The sequence below is a fragment of the Eupeodes corollae genome, chromosome 1 (genome assembly GCF_945859685.1).
Source record: "Eupeodes corollae chromosome 1, idEupCoro1.1, whole genome shotgun sequence".
NCBI lineage: Eukaryota > Metazoa > Arthropoda > Insecta > Diptera > Syrphidae > Eupeodes > Eupeodes corollae.
Genome location: NC_079147.1, coordinates 181,300,699 through 181,326,921, shown reverse-complemented (window position 1 = coordinate 181,326,921; position 26,223 = coordinate 181,300,699). Strand labels below are relative to the sequence as shown.

At 33.1% G+C, this 26,223-nt stretch overlaps 1 protein-coding gene and 1 non-coding gene across 2 annotated transcripts in view; one reads left to right on the top strand and one right to left on the bottom strand.

The window, feature by feature from the left end:
* LOC129942671 (lachesin) overlaps positions 1 to 26,223 on the bottom strand; it is a 182,361-nt gene that overhangs the window by 7,806 nt on the left and 148,332 nt on the right. Inside the window, exons 5-8 of the mRNA XM_056051711.1 lie at positions 9,733 to 9,891; positions 9,529 to 9,657; positions 9,301 to 9,451; positions 9,015 to 9,157 (exon numbers count right to left, since the gene is read on the bottom strand). Of these exons, the coding sequence (XP_055907686.1) occupies positions 9,015 to 9,157; positions 9,301 to 9,451; positions 9,529 to 9,657; positions 9,733 to 9,891 (582 nt within the window). The remainder of the gene's footprint in view (positions 1 to 9,014; positions 9,158 to 9,300; positions 9,452 to 9,528; positions 9,658 to 9,732; positions 9,892 to 26,223) is intronic.
* Positions 12,845 to 12,966, top strand: Trnal-caa (transfer RNA leucine (anticodon CAA)). Its single transcript has 2 exons — positions 12,845 to 12,882; positions 12,922 to 12,966. It is a non-coding gene; the product is annotated as a tRNA-Leu (tRNA).

Here is a 26,223-nt window from a genome sequence, read left to right as displayed (position 1 = left end):
TTAAATACAAAACAGCATTTAGGCAGAATATGTGAAAAATCGATATTTTGGAAATTTATAAATTTTTAAACTGATGAAAGTTGCTTAAGTTATTTTGTAGTACATCTTTACCGTTCAAAATATTTTGACTAAAAACGTAATTTTTTCTCAAAAAACTTTGTTAGGGTGTTTTTGTCCTCAGTGTCTGTACCAATTTTCAGTCTTTTTTGACTATACTGAAAGTTAGTAAGTAAGAGTAAAAACATATAAGAGTTATTTTAATATTAATTTCAGAGATATAACGGTTCACTATTTAATAGTGTCAAATTGTTGAAGTTATGTCTTTAAATAATAAAATTGTTTTATCAAATTAACGGTCGTCTTGGTCCTACTATTCTTCTTGCAATAAATAAACTCTAATTATCCGTGAAAATACGGAGTAGAATCTAATGCACTCCAATACACTTTTGAGAGTTCTGTGTGTTGCCAGACCCAGAAGCTGAAAAAGATGTGTATTTGGGCTCAATGGAACAATTGGAGACTAATCTTAATCAGTTTATAATAATTGTCTTATAAGCCTTTTTGTCTGCGATGAGAAGCTACTTCAATAAACAAAATTGTCGAAATTGGGACTTTATCTATTCCAAGACATACAAGATCGTATATGCATCGTTGGGCTGGAATTAATGGCAGCATCATTAGTCCATTTGTCTTAAAAAACATAGATTTACCAGTCAATCACACTTAACGAAGATCGCTTAAGACATTTGTATTGACACACTATAAACGCCAAAGCACGTTCCCTATTGTTCACGACATCTTAGAAATTTTGCACGAGTGTTTTGAGGACATGAACGTCTCATATAAATTAGTCACCGAAATCTTGGGTTGACATCTTTCGATTTTCTTTTTTGGGATAGTACTTATTCATACGTTACGAGTATTTTGACACTGATAGCTGTTTCAAAAACGAAATTTTTAATGAAAGCCAGTAAGCAACTAACAAAATAATAAATAAGGTGCCGTAATAGTCCGTTTAGAACAACTGCTTAGTGACTTACATCTCTCAAGCATTCCCGTAAAAGAGTATTGTTGTCAGGGATCTAAACAACTTGAACAACGATCAAGAAGTTGGTTTTTCAAATTTTTTTTTAGCTGAAATAAAGCACCAAATCGTTGACTGCTGTGTATAAAGTTCATGAGACTGTCATATGCTTATAGAAAACATTTATGGTCTTGACAGTAACGCTACAGTCCAGCATTTGTAATGAATTTTGCTAAATCGGCTTTGCTTAACAGACTTAATCAAATTGATATATTGTCGAACGAGTTCTACAGTTATCTTGATCTTGTCTTAACTAACTTTTCTTTCTAAATGTTATGTTCCTTTAAACAAAAATAACTTCAAGAAAGTAAATTTGGAAGGACTGGAATAATATTCTGTTACGTGTATTGGTCCAGCGTAATGGATCTAAACAATCTTATGTGTTGTTTAATTCTATAATATTTAAGCATTGTGTTCCTGTCGAATATGAATTTTGTGTTTCCTCTTATTTTTTTAGTTTATTTATTATTTACGAAACCTCAAAAACTTCATATTTTCTACCATTCGTTCCATAAAAGAATAAATTCTGCTCCTGTGATATAGAAATAAGTAATTTATTTGCTGATTTTTTCCAAAAAACTTATGCTTTGTTCAATCCTTAAAATTGTGATAATTTTAATGCTTTATAAAACGGAAATAGTGCAATATACACATTCATTTGGTCCTGATAATATCCTGCCAATATTTCCCCAGACTTCTAACTCCTGTATCAGTGCTGCTGGATATGCTTACATATGTATATATTTCGCCTTCGTATAGTATTTTCCTGACTCTGTAAGTCTTCGTATATTTCATAAGCGTGGAAATAAAACTAAAAACTACTGTGGCATTGCAAAACTACCATGCCTATAGTAAAATTGTTTTCATACATATTGAAGTTTTCTGTAAATCAGTAATTGCTCCTGAACAAGATGTTTTTTCGCTGCAAAAGTCTACAACAACGAATATAATTCAAAAATCAAATTAATGTCTTTATACAAAATAACGTGCAAACGGAGTTTTTTCGCTGATCTAAGCAAAACATTTGATACGGTCAATCATTTAATACTCTTGCTCTTAGAGGAATAGACTTCCAGTTTTTATAATAACCTGGATCAAAATCGTATTTAACACACCTCCTCACTGTGTGTTATCCTTTAAAGCTGTATTTAAAAAAATGTTAATATGCTGAATTGGACCTCTGGTCTTTTTAGTGTTCATTCATAACTTTACTTAAAATGGAATGGAATGGAACTTAATACAAAAAATGTAATGTGTGCGTCAAATACTCGTGTTAAAAAACTGATTTTATTGATGAATGCTTCATTGAGCACGTAGACACATTTAATAAAAAATAATGATGTCAATCTCTCATTTAACTGTCACATTTAAGTCATCACAAGAATAAGGCAAAAAAGCGCCTCGGTTTACTCCTATACTTTTAAAAACCCTCAACTCCGCGCTTTTTCGTCCTATTGTGGAGTATTGCAGGTAAACCTGGTGTCCTTTGTATGATATTTCAAGAACTAAAATTGAAACTGTTCGTTAATTTGTTATAATACTCTCCTAATATTTTAATCGGTAACATTTATCGTGTTGAATATACCATTTCTCGACGTTTCAAGCCCCCTAAAATCTAATCCAAAGAATTTTTAGAAAGGTCTCAGACGATATCATTTTTCATCGTTCATATTTCAAGAACCAGTGATAGAACCAGAGATTTTGACTGTTTTACAAAGAATGACATCGTAAGATGCAGAAAGGACTTTCCAAAAAAAATTGAGTTGCTGGTTTTTACCATATTAATTTATAGATTTTAATTGTTTTGAATATTTTGTTAAAATTTTATAAAAATCGACAGACGTAAAATAATGGGAATTTAAAAGTGTGCCTCTTTGTTTTAAATATTTTTTTTTTCAAATTTGACATAAGCTTGCAGTTAAAATTTATTATCATTTTCCTATCAGTTTCACCATTCTCTCAGAAAGACATAGGCAATTTACTAGATTGTACATTTACATATTAACGAGTAGATATCAAAAACAAGTAATAAAAAAGTCCTTGTTCCCTAATAAAAGATAACAAAATTTAAATTCAAGGTAGTTTTTATCCTCGAAAAATGACTTTTACATCATATCAACAAAATAAAACAGAAAAAAAGCGACATTTCCAATAGTTCCCTCAAACAGAAAATCCAAATAAAAACAAATATTTTGACACCACATTAAATATTATTGAAAGGATATGGTTTTAATTAGTTTTTGGCATTTTTAATTTCATTATTTAGTCTTATTCAATTTAAATTAAACCAATTTTCCATATTTACAACTATAACTAGATATGCGTATCATTTTATAATATTGTCCCTAAAACCTAATTTTCCCCCTTTAAATACCAACTAAAAATGTAAACATTTCATTTATACCGAGTGGCGATAGCTCCCTCTATACTAATACACCATTAATTGCTAATTAAAGTCAAACCAAAAACGAACTAAACCAAACCAAACCAAAGGAAAGCAATGACTAGGAAACTAAAACTCTTAAAACCCCATAAATGGCCGTGAAAACATTTCAGTGATTTTAGAATTGCAAATAAATAATAAACAAACTAATGCCAAACCAATACCTAATTATCCCATTAAAATCCCATTGAATAAATATTTATTTATGTATGTATGTAAAATGTGTGTGTTCTTGTGCTGTGCATGTCCTGAATCCTGCTCTCTAAAAACTCAAACACACACAATATTTATCACTTCAAAAAGCTTCACTGCAATTTCCTGTTCCCATTTCCTCTTTATTTTCCTCCTTTCCAACTCATAAACTCACACATATATGTATAGAATTTTTATAGCAGGATACAGTAGTTAACTAACATTCAGAGTTATTTTTATGATTCGAAACAGCTTTTTGGTTTGTTGCGTTTTTTGTTGCTATAGGTATTGAAAAACTGCTGTTTTCAAAATAGAAAACAAAATCAAAAACCCATATTTAAATAATTGTCATCACATAAAGACAAAAAATAAACTGTAGATTTATGCCATAAATTATTATATTTGTTAATTTTGGAATTTAAATCGTCACCTCTCTTCTTTTTTGTATTTCTACCTCTTGTCCAGCCTCCTGAGCACCGGATATCCTCTACCCAAGCCATAGATCAAGAATGGTGCAAAAAATAATAATAAAACAAAGCCAATATCATGAACTTGATTCGGCGAAGCCTTCTGTGCTCCCATAACTATAACCTAACCTCTGAAAACAACCCCAAGCTACTCGGGGGAAATATTGCCAAATTGGCTCTATGTTCACGGTCTATTGTTTTATTAAGGCTTATAAATCTTATTTGTACAGTGATGTGTTAAAAATGCATAGGTTCCAAAAAAAAAATACCAAAATTAAAATTTTCTAATTACATTATTTTTGAGTAAATAGAAATTAAGTTTAATAAGTTTGTTTTTGTTTTTAAATATTAATACTTTTGGTCAATTAATTACTTCTAATTTCTGTGGTACGATTTTTGCATACTTAACTAGCAAATGTGTTTGAATACAGTTTCTAAAATTGAGAGTTTTTTAGTAACCAGAATAGAATTAAAACCGTATGGCTACGTTCAGATGGCGACTATTCGATTCGATTTTTTCACGTATGCGGTTTTATCGAATACGAGACGGCGTTTCACACGAAAAATATTTGATTCGATTTTTTCACGTACGGGTTTTGAGGCAATTGAGGCACTAATCATGTAAGCGATAAAAATATATTCGAGATTTATCGAATAGTAGTGACAAGTTGGTACGGTTTAAGGAAAAAATTATTTCACGATAACGGCATTTTCCCGCATGGGCTTCGTGTGAACGCACAAATATAACACTTGCTGCCACGACCATATTTTTCTCGTATACCGTATACGGGATTTTATCGAATAGAGCAGTGGCAGCGAGTGTTTTATTTGTACTTTAACACGAAGCCCATGTGGGAAGATTCCGTATTCGTGGAATAATTTTTTCCGTATACGTGAAAAAATCGAATCGAATAATCGCAAATGATGTGATTTTTAATAGGTTAAGCTAGAATATTATAGTTAAGGCTATAATAATAGAGTTTTGACTAGTTATTACTTTTTAACAATTGAAAAGGTTCATATTCATATGAGATTTCCTTCGAGTTGTACAAATATCAAAGCAGAAAAGGCTCAATATGTAGAAAAATAGGAGCTATCGATTGCTTCCATAATGCCATCTTCAAACCGTTATGATTTAATGGTGAATAAATCAACCGTTACACTTTCTATAGTTTTCATTAACTCAACAATATATATTCTTTTTTGCACGAAAAGGCTATCATTCTTGGAGATTCTGGATACGGTATTAAACCTAGGCTTGAAAAGCCTTACAATAAAAAAAATTGGTAGTTGTAGAATTGTAGAGAACATAAACCAATTTTTTCAACAAAAAAAATGTAAAGCTCTACTTCCATTTTGTAACTTCTGTGGCAAAAACCTCAAGAGAAGTCTTTTTAAAGTTGAAAACGAATGCTAGAAATATAAAATTTAAGCTAGATTTCAAGCAAGTTCACATGAAACAAAGTTGAGAGTTGTCTTGTTTCTTAGTGAAAATTAGATATTTTGTTGATTAGTTTGGTTAGAACATCAACACTATTTTCAAGGAAAAATTACTAAAAGTCTTTGTGTGTCCTTAAAAATATTTAAACGTTCTGGAAACAATTCTTAAATGTTTTGCTTGTGTTGTTTCTCCTTTCACAAAAATAAATTTAAAAAAAACTTATGGTTTTTTACAAGGGTTTATTCCTTGTTTTGATAGGCTTTTTCACATCCTACTTAAAAATTGCTTTCTCACTTAAAGTTTTTGAGATATTACTTCTTAGAATTAATACAAAACACATACAGATGACTTTTTAAAGGCTTTCTTAATTCATGAAGTAGCTTTATTTCTAATAAATTCGTGACAATTTTCTAACTCTTTAATAGCTTTCTTTAATGTTTACTTAAAATATTTCATAAAAGATTTGGAAAACCTTCATAAGTTGTTAGATTTAACTAGCCCCAAATTTGTACTAAAAGGGTTTTCAATGGAAAAAGAAAATAAACAATTCTGTCATTACAAGTCTTTGAAATATATTAAAAAATATAGAAATAGTTTTGAAAATGGTATATTTGAAATATATGAATATTTAAACTTAATTTTAACTATGCCTTAAAACCAAAGATCATTTAAAAATTATCATATAATTTACTGTATTTGGTTGTCGTTAGCATTTTAAATGGGGCATATTTTGAAAAACTGATAATATAAAAACATTTATAAGGAGCTATTTAAATTGTGGAAATCTTGGTCCTTTAAAAAAGTGTTATTTTGTTTATGCTAAAACCTAATTTTGTCGACCAATGTAATTAATTCAATTTCGACTAATGTTGTATTTTTGTTTAGATTTTCACTGATAAAACAAAAAGTGTTTCACTTTCTTTTAAATGAAATAAAAATATGTGTACCACATTCGTTCTATAGCATTATTAAGGATTATTATACTTTTCATTCATTACTTCGTGTGAAAATTTCGTTTGGAACTAATAGTTATAACTTTTTCCCTAACTATTTCTATTGAAACTGAAATGTTTACTCGGAAAGAGAAAATATATCTTCCCTAATTGTTCTAGCATATTTTATTTTTTGAAGTTCTTTATAAATCATCATTCAAATTCACTCTTTCCAGAAATTCCATTTAAAGTCTATAGAAGTTATGGAAATATCAAACAAAATCTCCTTACAATTTCAAAGAAATAGTGTTTTCAATCACTTCCCTTCTTTCTTGTGCCTTTTTTGACAACTAACTTAAAGTTTCTGGAATATCTTCTTATTTGAAAGACTGGATTTTCCTTGACTTAAAGGTTTTTGTGAAAAGAAATAATGTTTTTGAAATTTTGTTTGTATTATTTTAAGAACGAGAATTGAAGGACATTCTTTTTTATAGGATCAAACTCTGCGTATTTTTGCCTATCCTATCCTAATTTTCGGAACCAATAATCATGCACATGAAAATACTTATTTATAAAAAGAATGATGTTAACAGCTAGATCCAGGCTCTCCATACGAGTTTCAATTATCAATTGGTAGTTAATAAACTTCAAAGTTTGATATTTTGTCAGCTTATTGATAATAGCTTTGATTTTTGAAAATTTTTAAAATGTGTCGCCAAGAATAAGAAAATGTTTTGATGTATTTATATTCCAATTCATACAAAGGTCTTCAAGATTTAGTTAAAAGGTTCCAGATCACATTTTCCAAATGGTTTTTATCGTCTTTATTCAAATTCGACTACAAAACTACTCGTTATGTTTTTGAGATATTAGTTTTTAAGACTCCAAAAAAATGCTGATATTATAAATAAGGCTATTTGAAGCTATCTAATGTATAATTTTTTTCATGATCATTTTCCACAACTAACAGCTAATGACGCCCATATTTTTTTTTTACTTTCTGTCAAAACATCTTCTTTTAATTAGTCACTGAAGACAAATCATTATCGCAAGCTACAACGTCGAACAATACGTGCAAATGATAAAACTTTAATATGGGGTACATGATCGTCCTTCCAAGTCGAGTAATCAACGTTTGGTGGCCAAATTTGAGTCCGCGGGCTGAGTGAACAATCAACCAACACCCGTTTTTTAACGAAAAGCAGAAGATATACCAAAACACCTCCGCTGTAACTAAAAGTGTGCAGCAGAATCCGAGGCAGTCAATTTCGTATACGTGATACGAAACAACTTGACTTGTCGCAGACCATAACATAGCAAATTTTGCTTATTGATTTCAGCCAAATTAATTGACTTAACGCTAGGCCATCACCGTAAACAGCGATCACTATAGATCGATGATCACCAACTTTTTGTGAGCTGAATTGAATGATATGGGTATATGGTTTTAACAGGTTGGCGCTACGTGCTAGCTGCAGATACAGTCGATGCTCTGAGCGAGAGGTTTCATGGCACGTTAAGATTATCTTTCACCGAGTGGACGACATGAATTAGCCACCTGGATCGTGTGATTTGACTTCTTTAGTCCTTTTCTTGTCGGGCTTTATCAAGCCACAAGTCTATGCAAATAAGCTGCAAACTACCGCTGTCCTCAAAAATAACATATCGGTCAAATTCAGCTTGATTTATGTGACAAAGTCATCGAAAACTAAACCTTAAGAAGGCACCTAAACCAGGAAGCCGTGGTGGCCATTTAAACTGCCTTACTTTTAATCATAATAGGGCTCCCCCCTTTTAATGGAAAACTTTTAAATACATCATACATTTTTCCAAAAAATAATCATAAGTTGTTTAATTTTATCTTTCTCATACAAATCTTACGGAGACACTAAAACAGGATTCGAAATCAAAACATTTTTTCTACAAAACCCCAAAGGAGTGAAATTCAAGATTTCTCAAAACTTATTGTTGCCTTCAGTATTTTAAAAAGGGTATATTTAAAAAAAAACTGATGTGATAGAAACAAGCATTCCAAACTTTAAAAAAGTTCACCAAGAGCTCACCAAGAGTTTTGTTAGAAGGTAAAATAAGAACATGTTTCTAGCACAATTTTTGTGCAGCTATGCTTAATATTGACAGATATTCTGAATACTAAATGATACAAGCTAAAACATAATATGCCTACTTGGAAAATTTCCTCATCATGCTATCAATTTTGCGATGTATAAAACTTCTTCAAAAATCATTAGGAAGATAAACAAACATCATTAAAAATATTACGGATTGAACATTCAAAAAGATGGAGTTAAGACTATTTCAGATTTCAGGTTGTATAAAGGCAACATTTTGACAAGGCGTTTTTTTAAGTCGAATAACAAAAATATTCTACACATCACTGTATTCAATAATAAAGTAAAAGGGGTAACACATGAAAATATTTTAATGTGACACTTACTGTATAGTTTAATAGTGCCATCCATTTCACCACGAGGATTTTTGGCGACACACTTATAGCTGCCGTAATCACTTTTTTGAACATTTGTTATAGTTAGCCGCATAGTTGCTTTATACGACGGCACACCAGGCAGCGTTTCCGTCCTTTAAAATAAAGTAAAATAAAGAAAAAACACAAGAGAATAAGTATTATGTTACTTTTTAAGGACGATCCAGAAAACACATGAAAGTTGAACTTTAAAATATGAACATACATAGGTCTGAAGTTCTACTTTATAGGTACTTACTTGTACTTGCCAGATTCTGTGATCATTTGGTCATTCTCCCGAGTCCAATAATTCAGAGATGTTGGATTGGCTTCGATGAAACACTCTAACGTAATATTGAAATACATCGGTATACCAACTAATTGATGGGGAATCGAGACCATTGGAGAAACTGAAAATATTCAACAGAGAGGGATGGGAGGTGTTTTGATTAGGCCTAAGGACACACACAAGGGTTTTGAAACTTACAATCCACACTAACTTTGATCCTTTTCGAAACACTAGGAGGTACCCCATTCGATGCTATGCACAAATATGCACCCATATGAAGTCTAGAGATGCGTTCAAGTTCCAAAGCTTCACCTTCCATGTCAATTACTGCAGGTACAGAATTTATTTTTGGTTGCATAAAAGTTTGTGATTTTGTTAGCTTTAAATTAAATTTTCTCTTACCTTCTACAGTTTTGTTTATGACAATTTTATTACCATCATCTCGTTTCCATCGAATTGATGGTTCTGGACTTCCTTTAGCCTTACAACGTAATGTCACATTGTCACCTTCTCTAACTATGACATCACTTGAGGTTAAGGAATCATCTATGTTGGGAGGAACTATAAATTCAAGAAAAGAATAACAATTAAGGTCAAGACAGAGGGAAATGTTTTATGAGAAAATTGTGGGTTTAAGTTATGGAACATGTTTATGTATAGACGATGTCATGTAATTAAAATGTTATACCTAAGATTTACCTTCTTTATAAAATAATGATTATTATAGAAAAACAAAAGAAACCTAAGAATTGAAATTGAATTGCTAATTGGTAATTTTGTGAATTCTACTTTAAGTATAATTAGAAAACCCCACAAGACTTAACCGAATTTTGTTTTATTGTTGTAAAGCTTAACCGAAACCAAACTGAAACCAAAAATACTCTCTATCGAAAGACGTTAAACTATAAATTAAAGACTTATCTGTATTTTGTAAAATGTTGCCATTTTTTTATTTTATACCCATGATTCCAATTTAAATAAAAGAGGCTGGGATGTGACCCATACTGATAACTTCCCATCCCGTCTGTCGATTTGTCTTGCTTAAAAGTTTGTATATTTCGTGTTGGGTGGTTAGTTAAATTATTCTTAAAAATTTTAAAATTACCGACAATATGTTTCATATAAAGGAATAGTTTAGTTTGAAAATTTAGTTTTGTTAAATAGATTTTAAGTCGGACCCATTACAATATCTTTCTATGTGATGTTAATAAATATAAAGGGTCTTTCATTAAAAACATCATATCTCTTATCTCTTGTGAGATATCTTCATACCGAGGGTTTTTCGCTTAGACTTTTGACTTCCGAACACTTCAGTTCAAATAACCTCCACGTAAATTGAAAGTCTCGTCTCGGTCCCTTTTAAATCGACAAATTTCAGCTGTATCGGTCTGTTGGACTGTCATGCCAGAAGTCTTGGGTTCGATCCCTGCCTGTGAGATCTAAAGTTATTTTTTTTTACGGGTACTGCTTCTTGGGAGGAATTGACAATTTATCCAAAAGGAATTCTTGTCATGAAAAGTGCTTTCACAAATTAGCTATTCGGATTCGACTTTAAACTGTATAGGTTTCTTCATACATATAATGGTTGAGAGTCGCTCTCCCTAATTCTCAACGGACTGTTGCGCCGCCTAATTTATTTAATTTATTAATTTATCTTCTTCATCCATCCTCCATTTATTCAGACGGCACCAACAATTCATCTAACCTTGAAAAGATGCAAGCCTCAACGCAATACAAAAACAAACAGTAATGATCAGTGTCTTTTAGTGTGTGACTTTAGTTGTTTGACTTAAATGCCTTCTCAGTCCAAAAAAGCAGCGATTTTCAAGAATTAGTCTCCGTTGGGGAATATACTTGGCCTAGCCATTATTGACCACGAAACCCATATTCTCCGCTTCCATCACAATGTTTATTAATAGGCCACTATATCGTCATGAAGTTTTTATCAGAGTAATTTCGAGTAATTGGATCGACCTTTGGAGAGTTGAGCCTCTGTTTTAACGGTTGAGTTTTGCCAATTCTTTCCAGAATGATATTCAAAACCTCAAATGACGGTGCATCGCCTTGTCTTAAACCCTTTTTGACTATCGCCATTTTACAGAAACGGACTACTTTGACAATGATACTAAGACTAGTAATTGCTCTTTAAATTGTATCCCTATAAATACTGTCATACGCGGATTTGAAATCGATGAGTAGATGTTGGGTATCGATTTGAAGTTGCTGGGTTGTTCTGCCGGAGTGTGAAATTTGATCAATGGTGGACTTTCCCAGTCTAAAGAGACTCATTGATATGGACCTGTTAGGTTTTTTACGAACGCTTTAAAACTTTCACATAATACAGCAAAAAAGGATCTCATATGCGATATTCAGGAGACTGATACATCTGTAGTTGGCGCAATTCAGAGGATCTTATTTCATTACGATTGGGCAAACTATGCTGAGATTACACTGTTTCTTCCGGCCATATTTTTAAGATGCATTGGTTAATATACTTTTGAAGTTATTGCCTGCTGATTCAGTAAGAGTTCAGCCAAACCAAAGCTGTTGACACTGGTTTTCAATGATTGAGGCAGGCTTCTTAAAAGCTTGTTAGAGACTTGATCGGAAAAGGACATGGCAATCTATTGTGCTTGTAGTCGTCCAACGTTCGAATCTTCTCGCAGTACCTTCTTGTTTTGGTTTTGATAAGTACATCCGTAGTCGTATCTTAGCATGTGTGCCAATACTCTAATTTCAAATACTTTTTTTCAAACAACAAGATTGTTATTAAAGCTAAGAACAAATTATATTAAATAGCCAAATTCAAAAGTAAATCAACTCAATCTAATAGGTGGTTTGCTAATGTCCTTTAATGTGTAGACGAAACCCCAATTCCCTACACAATATGAGTGCTGCCTTCCTCAAGCAGAGTTTAGGCTGTTTGTACTGCGGAAGTTTTATAATTACGTACAAAGTCATTTTACTTTTCAGAAATGGACTAAGGCCCTGAACAGTGAACAGTTCATTTTCACAATACTCCAGAGCACGTTCAAATCAAAAATGGCTGTGTCTGTGATGAGTGTAAGGTTGAATTTTTGTTAGGGGCTCGAAATCTATTGCCTCGGATTTTTCCACACACTCTCTGGAACAGCAGTGGCGACGAAAGGGTCCACGACTGCAAAAAAATTGGTCTTGGAATTTCGGAAGAATGGAACATTCATTGCTGTAAAAGCTCGGAACATTCTTTTAGACTCAAAATCATGTTCAAAGTACGGCTTTTATGGTTTCAAAGCATTTATTTTAAACTAATTTTTCATAAAGTGTATTTTGTTAGTTATAGAGAGTTAATTTTTTAACCCGATAAAAAGAAGACAATGTAAAATATTATGTTTCGTTAATAAAAATCAACAAAAATCATCAGCTGAATGATAGCATAAACATTTTTCACACTTCTTCTTTAATACGAAAACATTAAATTTAAAACATAAAATTAATTTTCTCGAATCTCGACATTGACATTTCGATTTCAACTGTCAGGATGGCCGAGCGGTCTAAGGCGCCAGACTCAAGAGCAATCTTACCCTTGAAAATATAATGGGTTACTGGGCGTTCTGGTCCTCTCTGAGGGCGTGGGTTCGAATCCCACTTCTGACAAATCTTTTTTTTGTTCTTAAAGTTTATACGCTCATAACACAGTTTAACTTCCCACCACGGGCCCGCACCGAGACAAGAACCAGATGGCTTTGTTACAGGTTTAGTAGTTCGTGAAACTTCGAAATTCCTAATTGTAAATATAACGCTTCACAGATACCCAAGCATGCTAAGATTCACCAAAAGCATGCTAATAATCAATTTTATTCCGAGGCTTTACAATGCGGTGCAGAGTCAACTTTTAGCATGAGGAAGTAACCACAGCCTTCAGGTCTTTACAGGTCATCGCTAAAGTTTTTTTTCAGGCAGTCTTTCCGGTTTTGAAATTCCACACTTTCCCTATAGAGCTTTCAGGGTATTGAAACCACCATGATCTACTATGATGAGTTTCGTGGTAGTACCGGACGAAAGAATAGGATTGTTTCAGAATAGTACAATGAAGTATCATATCACGATTTGACACATTTTCAATTTTTTTTTTCTAGGCAATATGACAGAGAGCCCTACTTGAAGCATAAGGTTTTTGGCTTGAAAGAAAAAATAGTCATAAATCTTTTCGCTTCAGCTTTCTGCATTAGATTCTTTTTTTGTAAAAGTCTCCGTTTCCTTTTGTTTTGAAGTCGAAATAAAATCCAATTAAAAAAAAAAAACGAAAAAAATCTCTATTCCTAGCTACGATAAATAAGCGAATTCCCCCTGTATGAAAATATCCCTCAGCTCAACTAGAGCCGAGCCGACTCGCCAGCCTTTATTGTAACCTATTCTTCCCAAGCGGTCAACTTTAGGCTGTAAAAATTCCATATTTTTTTCTTTTGGTTTGGCTTAAACTTTCATCCCGACCGACATACCTCCGCACAGCATCATGACATCTCCATATACACACACATACATCCTTTTACTATATCAAGGACCAAGTCGTGTATATGAATAAGGACGAAGCACAAAAAAAATGTGAATTTTTTTAACAAAATCCGTGGTGCTGTTGGTGCGTGTTGTTGGTTAGATGTCTAAATTCTGATTTGGTTGTGTCCTCTCATACTTTGTTGTCATAGTCGTTGTCGCTGGCAAAAAACTAAGCGATGTGAAAGGATTTGTAAAAACGACGATTTCTGTTGACCATATGCGACATTCTTTAGCCCAAACTGTTGCACTGCCTCTGCCATGCCGACCGTTCGTGGGCTACGACGACGACGACGACGAAATTTCATGTGTGAAATGTGTCTTCTCTTCGCGCGCTGATGTGGAATGCAAAATCCAGCGAGCAAAAACTTTTTTCGTTCTAAAATAGGTATGAGACGACGTATATATTATGACGAATAGGTAAGACCATCAGGCCAGTCTCATATAGCGCAGGATTCTTTATCCTTTTTGTAGTTTCCTGATGTCTGTGTGCTGGCTTGGCCTGGCCTGGCATGGTCTGGTCTCGTCTAACCTCCTTTTCATACATTTATATCCTAACTTTTAGTTCGTCGTCGAGGTGACTAATAAATTGCGACGTTCGTGGTCGTAGAGTGGCGCCCAACAAACACCACAAGGGAGCCCAACGTATGTCCTTCTCATATTTTATATCCGCACTCGCACTCTAAAAAAATGAAAAATGAAAAAGAAAACTCAGATGACCACGGAGCACTCGAGTGAAGTGCAGGGTAAATTGAGGAATGCAAGTTTGATGTTGACCCGGTGTTTTGTTGGTTTTGTATAAAACCATAACAAATGTGATTTGCCAGCAGGTTCAGGACCTGAATCGCAGGACCAGAACCATACACTTGCCCTGACTAAACCTATGTGCATGCATATTCCAAAAAAAGTACGACTAATGGCCAGAGAAACTTAATTTGATTGTGAATTCGTGATTTAGGAAACAATTTTCATTCTGGATGTCCATCGCCATTCACCATTCACCATCACCACCGCCACCGTTCTACCCGGTTGATGGTTGGAAAAAGGACAACGATGAAAGCGAGAACGATGACGAAGACGACGGGAGAACGAAGGACGAACAGAAGCGTGTGCGTTCCATTTTAAGGTTAAAATATGTATGCATTTTGGTATTGGAGACAGAAAGACCTCACTGTTTTATTGTCATCAGGATAATTGAATTTAATAAATTGCCTCATTATGTTGGAAATGAAATTAAATATATGTACAAAATGTCCTGGCTGAACAGTGAGCGTGTATGTATAGTTGAGTCCTTGATGTGTGAGTATGTTGTGTCTTGGAGGGAACGTTATGCAGAGAATTATATGCAATTTCGGTAAAGCAGCAGCACGAATATTACCAACCAAACCAAACCATGCCACACCAAGGACCAGGATGCCAACAAAAAAAACTCAAAGGACCAAAAGGAAGAGTGTGCTGCTGGGTGCACTTTCGCATATAGGCTGATTTAATGAGATTCATTGCTTTTGTTTTTGTTGCGCTATGAACTTTTAGTGGGTTTCGTTTTGGAAGTTTGATGCTACTACTGCTCCTGCTGCAACTATAGTGTAAGTAGTCCTTTTTGTTGTTGTTGTTGTTTATAAGTTTATATTATTTGTATATTTTTATATTTCACACTTTTTACTTTTTGGAATTTTTGTTTTTGTTCCTACTTAAAAAATATGGGTAATGTCTTTTTTTGCTTTACCCATACCTATAAAGTTGTTGTTGAGGCTTGGATGTTGTCCTTTTGTTATGTGTTGCAACAAAAATAACAATAACAATAACAATAAGAATAACAATGGCATTACTGGCAAAAAGTTAGACAAAAGTTTGAAGAGAGAGAAAAAGAGAGACTGTTTTGCAGTTTCTCATAATTTTTGTTTAGTTTTTATATATTTTTGTTTTTATTTTCTATATTTTGTTGTTGTTTTTTTTTTTGAAAAATGAATGCGTCACACCAAACAAACTTTTTAACTTGGATTTTTTGTAGATTTTTGTTGTTGTTGTTGCAGGGAATACTATATATTTTCAAATTCAAGCAAGATAATAGAAATTCTTTGAGGGAAGGACGAAAGGATATTGTCAAAATTTGTATATAGATTATTACAATTTTGAATCTATGAATGAATTTCAAAACTTTTATAAAACTTCAACTACTGTAATGTTATGAGTGAAACAAAGGCATTCAAAATTATATTCAATAGATTTTAAATAGGATTGTACATCCTTATGTCCAGGATTCGTTTTTTAATGTAAAAATCTCATGAACGAACAAATATATCGACTTCAAATAAATTTGGTTTTGCAGATAATAACCTTTTAGAAATGCGGGTAGGGTTGTTTTTTTGCCAAAATATCTTTCAAATTAATAACTTTAAGAAAATTCCCGACAATTGTCGTCTTGCCAGCCTCTGAAAATTTTAAACAAAATACAAACAAAAATTATGACTTCGAATTGTTAAATGGTATCTCGAAGGTGCCTTTAGTTCTTGCTTGAATTCATTGCGTTGAGATCTTGTTCTGCGATATCCTTCCATTTATTAGCCGTCATATCAACGTTTCACTGAATTTTTCGAATTAATTAACACCTTTATCGAAAAAATTGGTTGAGAAACAAATGCAAGTGTTTTTATCCATATTTCGTCGTTTTTCGATCATAAGACATTTCAAGAATATAGAATGAAATTGTTATCTTAATTCTGTCAGTATACAAATTACAAAATTGCCATGACAAATTTATCATTGATTTGTAATTTGTTACAAAAATACCACTAAAGTTTCATAAATCGAATATCTTTTGACAACAATTAAAGATATTATCTCAAAAATTGGAATCATTATGTAAAATGTTAAAGCCATTTAAGCAATTGACTTAGCTTAAAAAAGGATTTAGAAAATGTTAAATGATTTTAATATCTTTCTATGTCTAAACATTTTGCTAACGATTAAATCTCGGAATTAACATTTACTTCAAGCAATTTGTTAAATCTATATGAACAGTTATTATCATAAATAAAAATCTTGCCAATTTTACTTTAAAAAGTTAAATTGTTTTTGTTTTTTTTTTTATTGGAGAGCTCCAGTTGTTTTGTTTTAAATTAAGAAAAGCTTTTCAGAAACGAAAATTTGTAAATATTTGAGGACTCAACATTAAGCATAAGTCCCTTAAGATGGCTTAAGTTCCGACCAAGTGCTTTCGAAAAGTTGGATCATGGAAAATTTCACTCTAGATAAAGGTTTGATAAGGTATCAGTTCGGTTCTTAGTGTAAAACCTAAACACCTAAGACTAAATTACAATCGTAGGCTTAAGATTTCATCGTACAATCGTTCGTACAAGAGCACTACATGGAAAGGTCCAGTGTACAGTTGGAAATTCCATAAAGAGGTCCGCTTAAGCAATTTTTTTTCCTTTGTTCGAACTGTCACTGTTAAGACATGTTAGGATATTTTTTTTCAATGAAAGAGGACAAAACAATTCACAAGTTATCAAAACTTCTAAAAAGATTAAACATTTTAGAGTCTCTAATAAATTGGTAAATATTTAGAAAATTGTTACTTAGTGTAATGTTAACAGTATTTTGTTTAAAATCTTGCGCTTTAAGATTGAAGAAAATTGTATGTAATAAGAAACAATGTCTTCAACATCTGGTAAATTCTGTAGAAAAATCCAACTGTCAGTTTGTTTTATAAGAAATACAAATTTACAAAAAATACTACACAAAATTGTTGTAAATTGATTTTCGACTCGAATAAATAAAATTATTGACTTTAACATTACTTCATTCTAAACATTGTTGTTAAGGTACGTTTTATTTGGAAAAACCTAATGAATATTTTTTTACTAAATAAAAACCTTCAACAAATGCTTCTTAATTTAAAAATAAAATAAACTTATTTTATCATTTGCAAAATATTGTTTTAAAATCTTATTTATTTTTTTTTTTTTGAAAAATCCAATTGACAAAAAAAACGAGAAAACTCAAGTGTCTCGAGGAAAAAGAAAGATTGACATCAAAATTCTTTCTATCTTACACAAAATATGGTTATTAATATTTTGAAGGATTTCTTAAAATATTGACAGACAGACTTGAAATATGGACAGAACGTTATCAGCATTGGTCAAATTTCTTTTTTATTTTAGCAATTTAAGAATTGATTTAAGAAAAATTTTAATTTGGGTGCAATTTGACAAGAATAATGTTTTGAATTTCTATTTCGATTGAGAAATGATGGCTGAAGCTTTTAATTAAAAAACTTATGTCTATACAAAATAATATTTGAATTTTTGTATTTGAATGGCTTCAGTGTGGTTTTTGTGGTGTTGCAGAGTTTCGTTTAAATTTCCAAAACTGATTTGTAAAACTTTTTATTTTTCAATAAATGATAAACATTTTAAACCTAAGCAAATTTTATTTTTCGTAACTCTTTATCATTTACATCATAATTTAAAAAAAATATTACAATTTAATAGTTTGTCTGAAAACCTTTACCAAAATAAGCTCTGTGCCGAAAATTGCCCAACCTGTAGAATATTTACGAAAACCAAAGTATTTAAGTTATTACAAACTAAAGCACACAAATGACAGTGAGTTGAATAATTTGACATACAATTTACTTTATTCTAAATCTTTCATTTCTGGCAGTTGCCCACCACGTTTGGCTCGATCGGGGTTTAATCTGGAGTCCCAAATTTCGATAACTTGGCAAACCCGCGGTGAATGCTGTCCTCCAAATAGTCAATAGGTTTGGGCTTATCTGCTCGTAAACTTGCGACTTCAAAATTGTAAACAGGCCTTAAATTGCACGAACTTGGATTATCAAATATTTCTTTCATTAAATTTCTTTATGTTCTTAAGCTTCTCTTTAATTCATTTGTAAGACCAATTCTTGAATATAATTGTGTAGTATGGTCAACTTACTACTCCTACTACTGAAGCAATGCAGAAAAGATTAATTTGTTTTTGCCTTCGTTTTCTTCAATGATCACATGAACATACACTTTCCCCTCGCTTTAATAAACTTTCCAACACTCACCAATCATAGAAAGTATTTGCAATTTTGTTTTATGGTTGGAATTATTAATGTTTAAGTATCATCTCCACAAGTTCTTAGTCAGTTAAATGTTTGTTTTAGTCGAAATATAAGACTACAGCAGCAACTGTTCCATATAGTTACCAGATCAAACTATGGGGCTCTTGGCCCTTCAATTGATTGATTTCAATATTTAATACATTTTACTTTTGTAAAGAGTTTAAACATGATAACCTTAAATGCGTTAAACTTTAAACTATGTTCTTTAATAAATGAAATAAATAAACTTTTTCTCAAAAAAAAAAAACACGCGCTAAAATATTTGTCTATATATAATTCAGATTTTAGGATAGTTTGATTTTTAAGTTTAAAGAATTCTGTACCGTTTCTTCTCTATCTTCGTATTAACAAAACAAACAATTTTTAAGTCTATAGCACACCAGATAATTCCACTCGAATTGTCATCATTGAATTAGAATCATTGAAGTAGAAAACATTTATCAAGGCTGATTTTTTAGCTATTATGTTTTTGGCAACACTTGTTTAAACAGCTGACGTACGTTTTGTGTTTTGTTTCATTCTCAAACATCTTCAGTTTGGTATATAATTCAACCACGCTGGCAAATTACTTAATTGTATTGTCAAAGTGCGTGCCCTGGTAAGAAAGTTCATCGCTGGCTTCTTCCATTTTATTGTCAATTTAATCGCCCCACTGAAACGGCTATTCGGGCTATTGTGACTAAATTTCTCACCAAATTTACATTGTTGGACATTAAAACACTAACACGCTTTCGTAGAATACAAACTGAAAAAACTATGGCAGCTGTATCGGCCAGTGTTAATGATGACATTCAAGTATCGATTCGTTGCCGCGCCGCCGTTCGCAGCAATTGGGCGTCTGTTACTCAAAAACGTTTAAAATTAAAGGGTGATGCCTTTCAAAATACGAACGACCTACTGCAACGTAAAATTTTTGGTGACTGGGCTCTTGGAAAGTTGGCCGAAGATCCACTTTCTTACCGAAAAATTGTGTTCAGCGACGAAGCTCATTTAGTCTGAAAGGGTACTTAAATAAGCAGAATTTGCTATTTTGGTGTGAATATCAGCCAGAAGCATTGCAGGAGCGGTTTATGGGATGGTGGCATCATTGGACCGTACTTGTTCAAAGATGATGCGAATCGTAAAGTAACTGTGAATGGTGAGCGATACTATCAACTGTGGATGGTATCTAATTTTTTTTGCTTGACTTGCATGACATGTGGTTTCAACAGGACGCTCAACAATGGACTTATTGAGAGGCGAGTTCGGTAAAAATTTTATTTCACTTTCGGGACCGGTTAATTGGCCGCCCAGATCGTGCAATTTACCGCCCTTAGACTATTTTTTGTGTGGCCATGTTAAAGCTCATGTCCATACAGATAAACCCGCTTCAATTGACGTATTCAAAGAAAACATTGAAGCATTTATTAGTGAGGTACCGGCCGAAATGTTGGAAAGAGTGTGCCAAAATTGGACTAAGCGGATGCACCATTTGAGGTGCAGTCAAGTTCAACATTGGCATGAAATAATCTTCAAACATTAAATTATATATTTCGTACTATTGATCCAAATAAAAACTTCTTTCATTTTTCTGAATTTTATGTGTCTTTTTTGAAAAACTTCTAATTATTTTTATATTGTAAGTAACAACTAAAATTTTAATTTATAACAAAATTACTTAAAGTTAACAACAATGTTTTTATTATATTTAATTCCAATATCTTTTTTAATACTGAGAAAATTAAGTCAAAAACAATCTTGTACCAATTTCATTTATTTTCGATTTTTCTAATGTGACATTACATTACATTTTTAAGGTTTTAATTTTTGTAACAAACTGTCAATTCGATTTCCTTAATAATTGACCAGATGTACAAACCATTATCCATTTATTTTGTTTGCGGTAATTTTATTTATTATTCATTCAAATTTCGAGATGACAAATACTTATTTTCAGGTTTTTTCCATTTATAAAAAAAAAACATGAGTTGATCTTAAACCAATTTTGTATCATTGCACAAAGTACTTGTACATAATATAATTTGGTTAACTTCGATTGGATTGGTTCGAGGGATATTTGGGGTCAACCAAATTTGTCACTGTTTTAAATTTAAATTGTTGGTTTATTCGAAGTAGATAAAAAAGAAAATTTCTACGATGTGCAGGACTCACAAAATGACATCTCTAAGAACCTTGAAACGTCGAAAAATGTCAAAACATTCAATTCAACAAAAATCGGATCGATAACAAAAACTTCCAATGGGAAGTTTAAAATAGTGAAACATCATCGCAAGCCAGAACTTACAGAAATGCCATACCATAAATAAATCCAAGTATACTATCGGATTTATACACATATTAACCTCCGGAACTTAACGGTTAACATTCGAAATGTATAGAACATTAAAAGATAATAAAACTGATTCCCGTAACATATCAGTTCAATCTTATTTCAAGAAAGTCTCAACTTTCTGCAATAAACTTACTGCTGATGGGATACATGGGTTTTGGCGATAGGTCGTAAAATAATGACCAACTGATTTATCAACTAATTTGTAACATTTACCATCATCATGAGTGTTTTTCGTCGCTGTCGTTGTCGTATATAGTATGCATTTTCTTGCCATCATAAAATGGTCCGTCGTCGTCGTCGCCATCCTTCCTTGTATCGATTATAATTCACCCGCATCACATTTAACTTGAATCTAAATTACCGAAATGTCATTGAAAAGATTAGCGCAATTCAGTGTATGACAATATTGTACATCTTGAAAAAAAGAACACATTCGACCTTCTCCAAAAAAGAGGGAGGATATAATTCTTATCACTTTTGACAATAACGCACTTGTGTAACCCTATAAAGCAATCGCGTGTGACATTAAAATAGCCACTTTGTGCAAATCCACAACAAATATCATAGATAATCTCGCAAATGCCGCTGCTCTTGTTCTTCTGCTTCATCTTATTTTTTCGATGATAATGGTGGGCTATGACAGCGGGTGCGTCGATATCTTTCCTATTCCCATTCCCATGGTTGTTGGAGCCATGTTAACTTTTGTTTGGTCTTACGATTTACACACACGTTTTATCCTTAAAGTACCCCATTAAGGACTCTCCACCATATTGCTGATCGTATCTGACAAAGAGCAGCAAATCGTTTCACTTTGTCCCTTCCTTTATTTGCACCACCACCGCGCCCTGAAGCACCATATCGCTTGTCAACGACCGCACCCGCTCAAAGATCATGGCCATTAAATACCAAATCGATGACATTTCCTCCACTTTGCCATAGGAAACCAACCCCATACCAGATAACCAATCATTGGGTTTTTATTTTTACTTTCAAGATATCGTTCGCAGTGGGTGCAAGGACCAAAGAAGGGTGAAAGTGGGTGTTAGAGGCAAATAGCAAATATCAAAAATTGCAAACACACATTATATTCTTTTTCTATTTTGTTGCTTCTGGAAGCTAACAAGAAAGCAAGAAAGAGCATCAGCAGAACAAAGTATCGTTATCATTTAATTTCGTCAAAGAAAGTTTTTCATATATATGTATGTACAAAAGCGTGTCCTTTCTTAGTCCTTTTGAAATATTACAGCATTCAGCTCTAGCATCATATTGACTTCGACAGGGAGAGGTGGGGAGAACGACAAAACAAAAACTAACTCTGAACTCGAACTGCCTTTGACACTTTCTTAACTTTGTCCTCCGCTTAATTAAGATTTACATTTTTGCGAGAAGGGGGTGCGCCACCGATGGCAGTGCCGATGCCGGTGCCGGTACTTTAGCCAAAAGCCAAAGCTAAAGAGTATAATTCTCAGGGGATGGGGGTATTTGATAGTTTGACGTTTGGCCCTCTATATTCTAGTTGAGTTTCAGTTTCTGGTCAAGATGATGATGATGATGATGGTTTTTGTTGACGCACGAGTGTGTACACAAAAGATGAGAGCAGCGATAATGTCTAAGGACATCCAGCTCCAGCTCCAGGAGCATCGGAAGAAAGAAGCGTTAATAAAATGTAACGTAAAAGGCAACATATTGTCATCTAGGGAGTTGTTACGGTTCGGTTTGCCCCCGTCTTGTGCCATAATCATCACCATAACCACCCCACCATCAGCTTCGTCTTGGTTTTCTTCGTCGTAGTCGTCAACACCATCCTTTTTTGCGCGTTGCAAATACATACAAACTCATATCCCAAAGTCCTGAAATAACTTTTGATTATAATCGAGAGTGGAATAACAAATGAGGACAAGGAGTAAAGCTGCTAACAGTAGCATCCTGGCTGTTCAATATATCTATTCCATCTGTCTGCGTCTCCCCTGCTACATAATACAAAGGTATGGCATCAGTTTGGGGTATGATGCATTCTCACCCTTACCCTCACATTCACGCGAAAGGGTTACTTTTTTTGCTATGTTTGTTTTTGTTAATGCTAGTAGCTTCCCTCTGCTCTGCACTGCGCTGCTTAGCCTGCCAGAACTGATGCAGGTTAAATTTTGAAGAAAAAGAAGTAAAATAAAACCCAAAGACGAAAGGAAACACAAGACTTGAATTGGGAAGAGCAAATCAAAAAGATGCTGTTCGATAGATAAGTTGAAATTCCTTGAAGCGGAATTTGAATTTTCTTTTCCTGTGCTTGCTTTTCATCATCATATTGAACACAAAATATCGAGTCAAGTCGACTCGACTTGCATCGCTCTGAGTCTGACTCCCTGCTTTTCTGGGCTGCTTCTGCTTGCGATATATGTCTGTCTGTCTGTCTGTCTGTCTATATTTTCTTTCGCATCGTGTGAAAAGTTTATGTTGCATATGACAAACATACACACACACACATCCATCTCATTCCATACATTGATGCTTATTTACATTTACAAAGGAAGTTCATGGGTGAGATATGTAAAATAAAGTGAACATGGACAGGACATTGCAAGGAATTGGTTTTTTCTTTAGGGAAATTGGATATGTAAGCGAATTTCGAATCTCTTATAGATGAAGCTTGTATTCAGTGTTTGCATTCAATTTTTCAGCTTTTTTAAAGTTGTTTTTTTTTTTTAATTTTAGTTGATATTTTATTCAGAGAAAAATTGTAAAAAGTTAGATTGATTTAAAAGAACTTCCGAAATGACAGACAACATTCAAATGGTAAATCAATCAAGTTGAGTTTTTGGTTAATGGTTAAAGCTAAAAATGAGTCTTTTAAGTTTAAAATTTTCGTCAGAAACAATTTTGAAATTCTTATTAAAAAAGATACAAAATTCAAAGAACATTTCCATTAAACTATTAGAAGACTATTAAATTGATGTGGGGAATATATTTAAATTAATTTTCCCAGAAGAGTTATGTGTAGTTTGTTTTGTATCTTCTCCATCAAATTCAGTCTTTATATAGCATTAGTTTGCTTTTGCAACTTTTTTCAACTTTCACCCAAAATTCCTTTATCTTTATCAGTTTCCAGGCATATATCTGGAAATAACGTTTTAACTTGGTATTATTTACGAGTAAGTAAGTTTCGGGTTTTGAAATTTAGAAAAGGTACTCGCTTATGTAGTTACTTTGTTTTGTTAATTGAAGAAGATTAGTTTATTTAAACCTTGTTGTTTATTGGAGGAAAAGAAGGAAACATTTTATACAAATTGAATGCACCATCAGCGAAACGCATCCTTTTCACCACTAAGTTTTTGACAGGATAATGACCTGATAAAATAATCGAGTTGTTAAGTTAACAATTTCGTTGAAAAAATAAACTGTTCTGAAACATGTTGTTTTGTATTCACCTAAAGTTTAGTATAACCAAAAACAAATGTTTTGTTTTGTACTCAACTAAAGTTGAGTATAACCAAAAACAAATGAAAATTTCATAGAAATTTCAATGATTTAAGAAAATTATGTATATGCCCCAGTGTATTTTGTTGTGTTTTTACTTGTATAAGTTTGTGTGTGTGTTGCTCTTGAAAAGGAGAAGCAATTAAAATGCATATTTATAGCGTGGGAAAAATGAGACTTTTTTCAAAAAGAATACAAAGGAAATCCCCGAAAAGATGGTAAATTGTAAACTCCAGCGAAACTTTAAACCAATGACATGAAAACAATTAAAACGTTTAACTAGCGAAGCAATGAGAATTTTTTTAAAAGTTTATTTGTGTGTTTTTTATCATGGAAATTTGAAATTCTTTTTTTCGATTCACGGGAGTGTTATCATAGAATTTTTAAACGAGCTCGCCTAAGGTTTTAAAAATTAATATGGCCATAACATATAACATTCCTTTTTACTTTATTGTTTTTTTCTTGTATATTGTACGCGCACTTAAGGGGTTATGAATAACCTTTTACTAAAAACCTAATGCGGATATAATGATGTACGTTTTGTATATTGAGCCTGGTAAAGCATTCCACATTCGTGTTGTACGGGTAAGAAAAGAATCAATGTAATTAACATTAAGTCCTAAATTGGGCAGGAAATGCGATGGAATGCGCCAGGCAGTAGGAAGATTGAAGGCTGTGATTTCTACTAAGGGACGTGTCTACTCGATGGGAGGAAGCGCCTATTTGGATGTGGTTTTGCTATCAGAGGGAAACTAAGGTAAAGAGTTTTAAGCTTTCGAAAAGTAAGCGAAAGATTGAAGACAACCTGCATTAAGGCCAAATTCCACCACCTGAGCCTTATCAGCGCACATGCCGGTGCGGAAGAGTAGGATGACCATACGAACGAAGAATTCTACAAGCTCCTTGCCAAAGCATATGAGCAATGTCCCAAAATCTACTTTAAAATTCAGCTGGGAGATTTTAACGCCAAAATTGATAAAGAAGGCATCTTTGGTTGGTCAATCGGAAGACATAGCCTACACGACATCACATCTGGAAACGGACTCAGGCTTATCGGCTTCTATCTGAGAAAACATGGTGTTATGTAGCACTGGATTCCAGCGCCCAGATATCCACAAAGGTACTTGGCGGTCTCCCGATGATGGAACATGCAACTAAATCGATCATTTTGCTATTGATGGAAGATACTCCTCTAGCATACTAAGCGTTTGTACGACGTACGTACAGATCAACCAACAAAGATTTTGACAACTACCAAGTTGGTTCTAAACTACGCGTACGGGCATCCATAAAAGCGCTTATGCGATCAACAACCGCGAGGAGAAGATTCAACGTTGGAAGACTGCAGCAGGAGGATCCTGCCAATGCCTTTGTAGACCGAGTATCCCTAGAACTTGTGAGAAACCCTACAACGGACGAGATATGCCCAGAGACCCACTGGCAT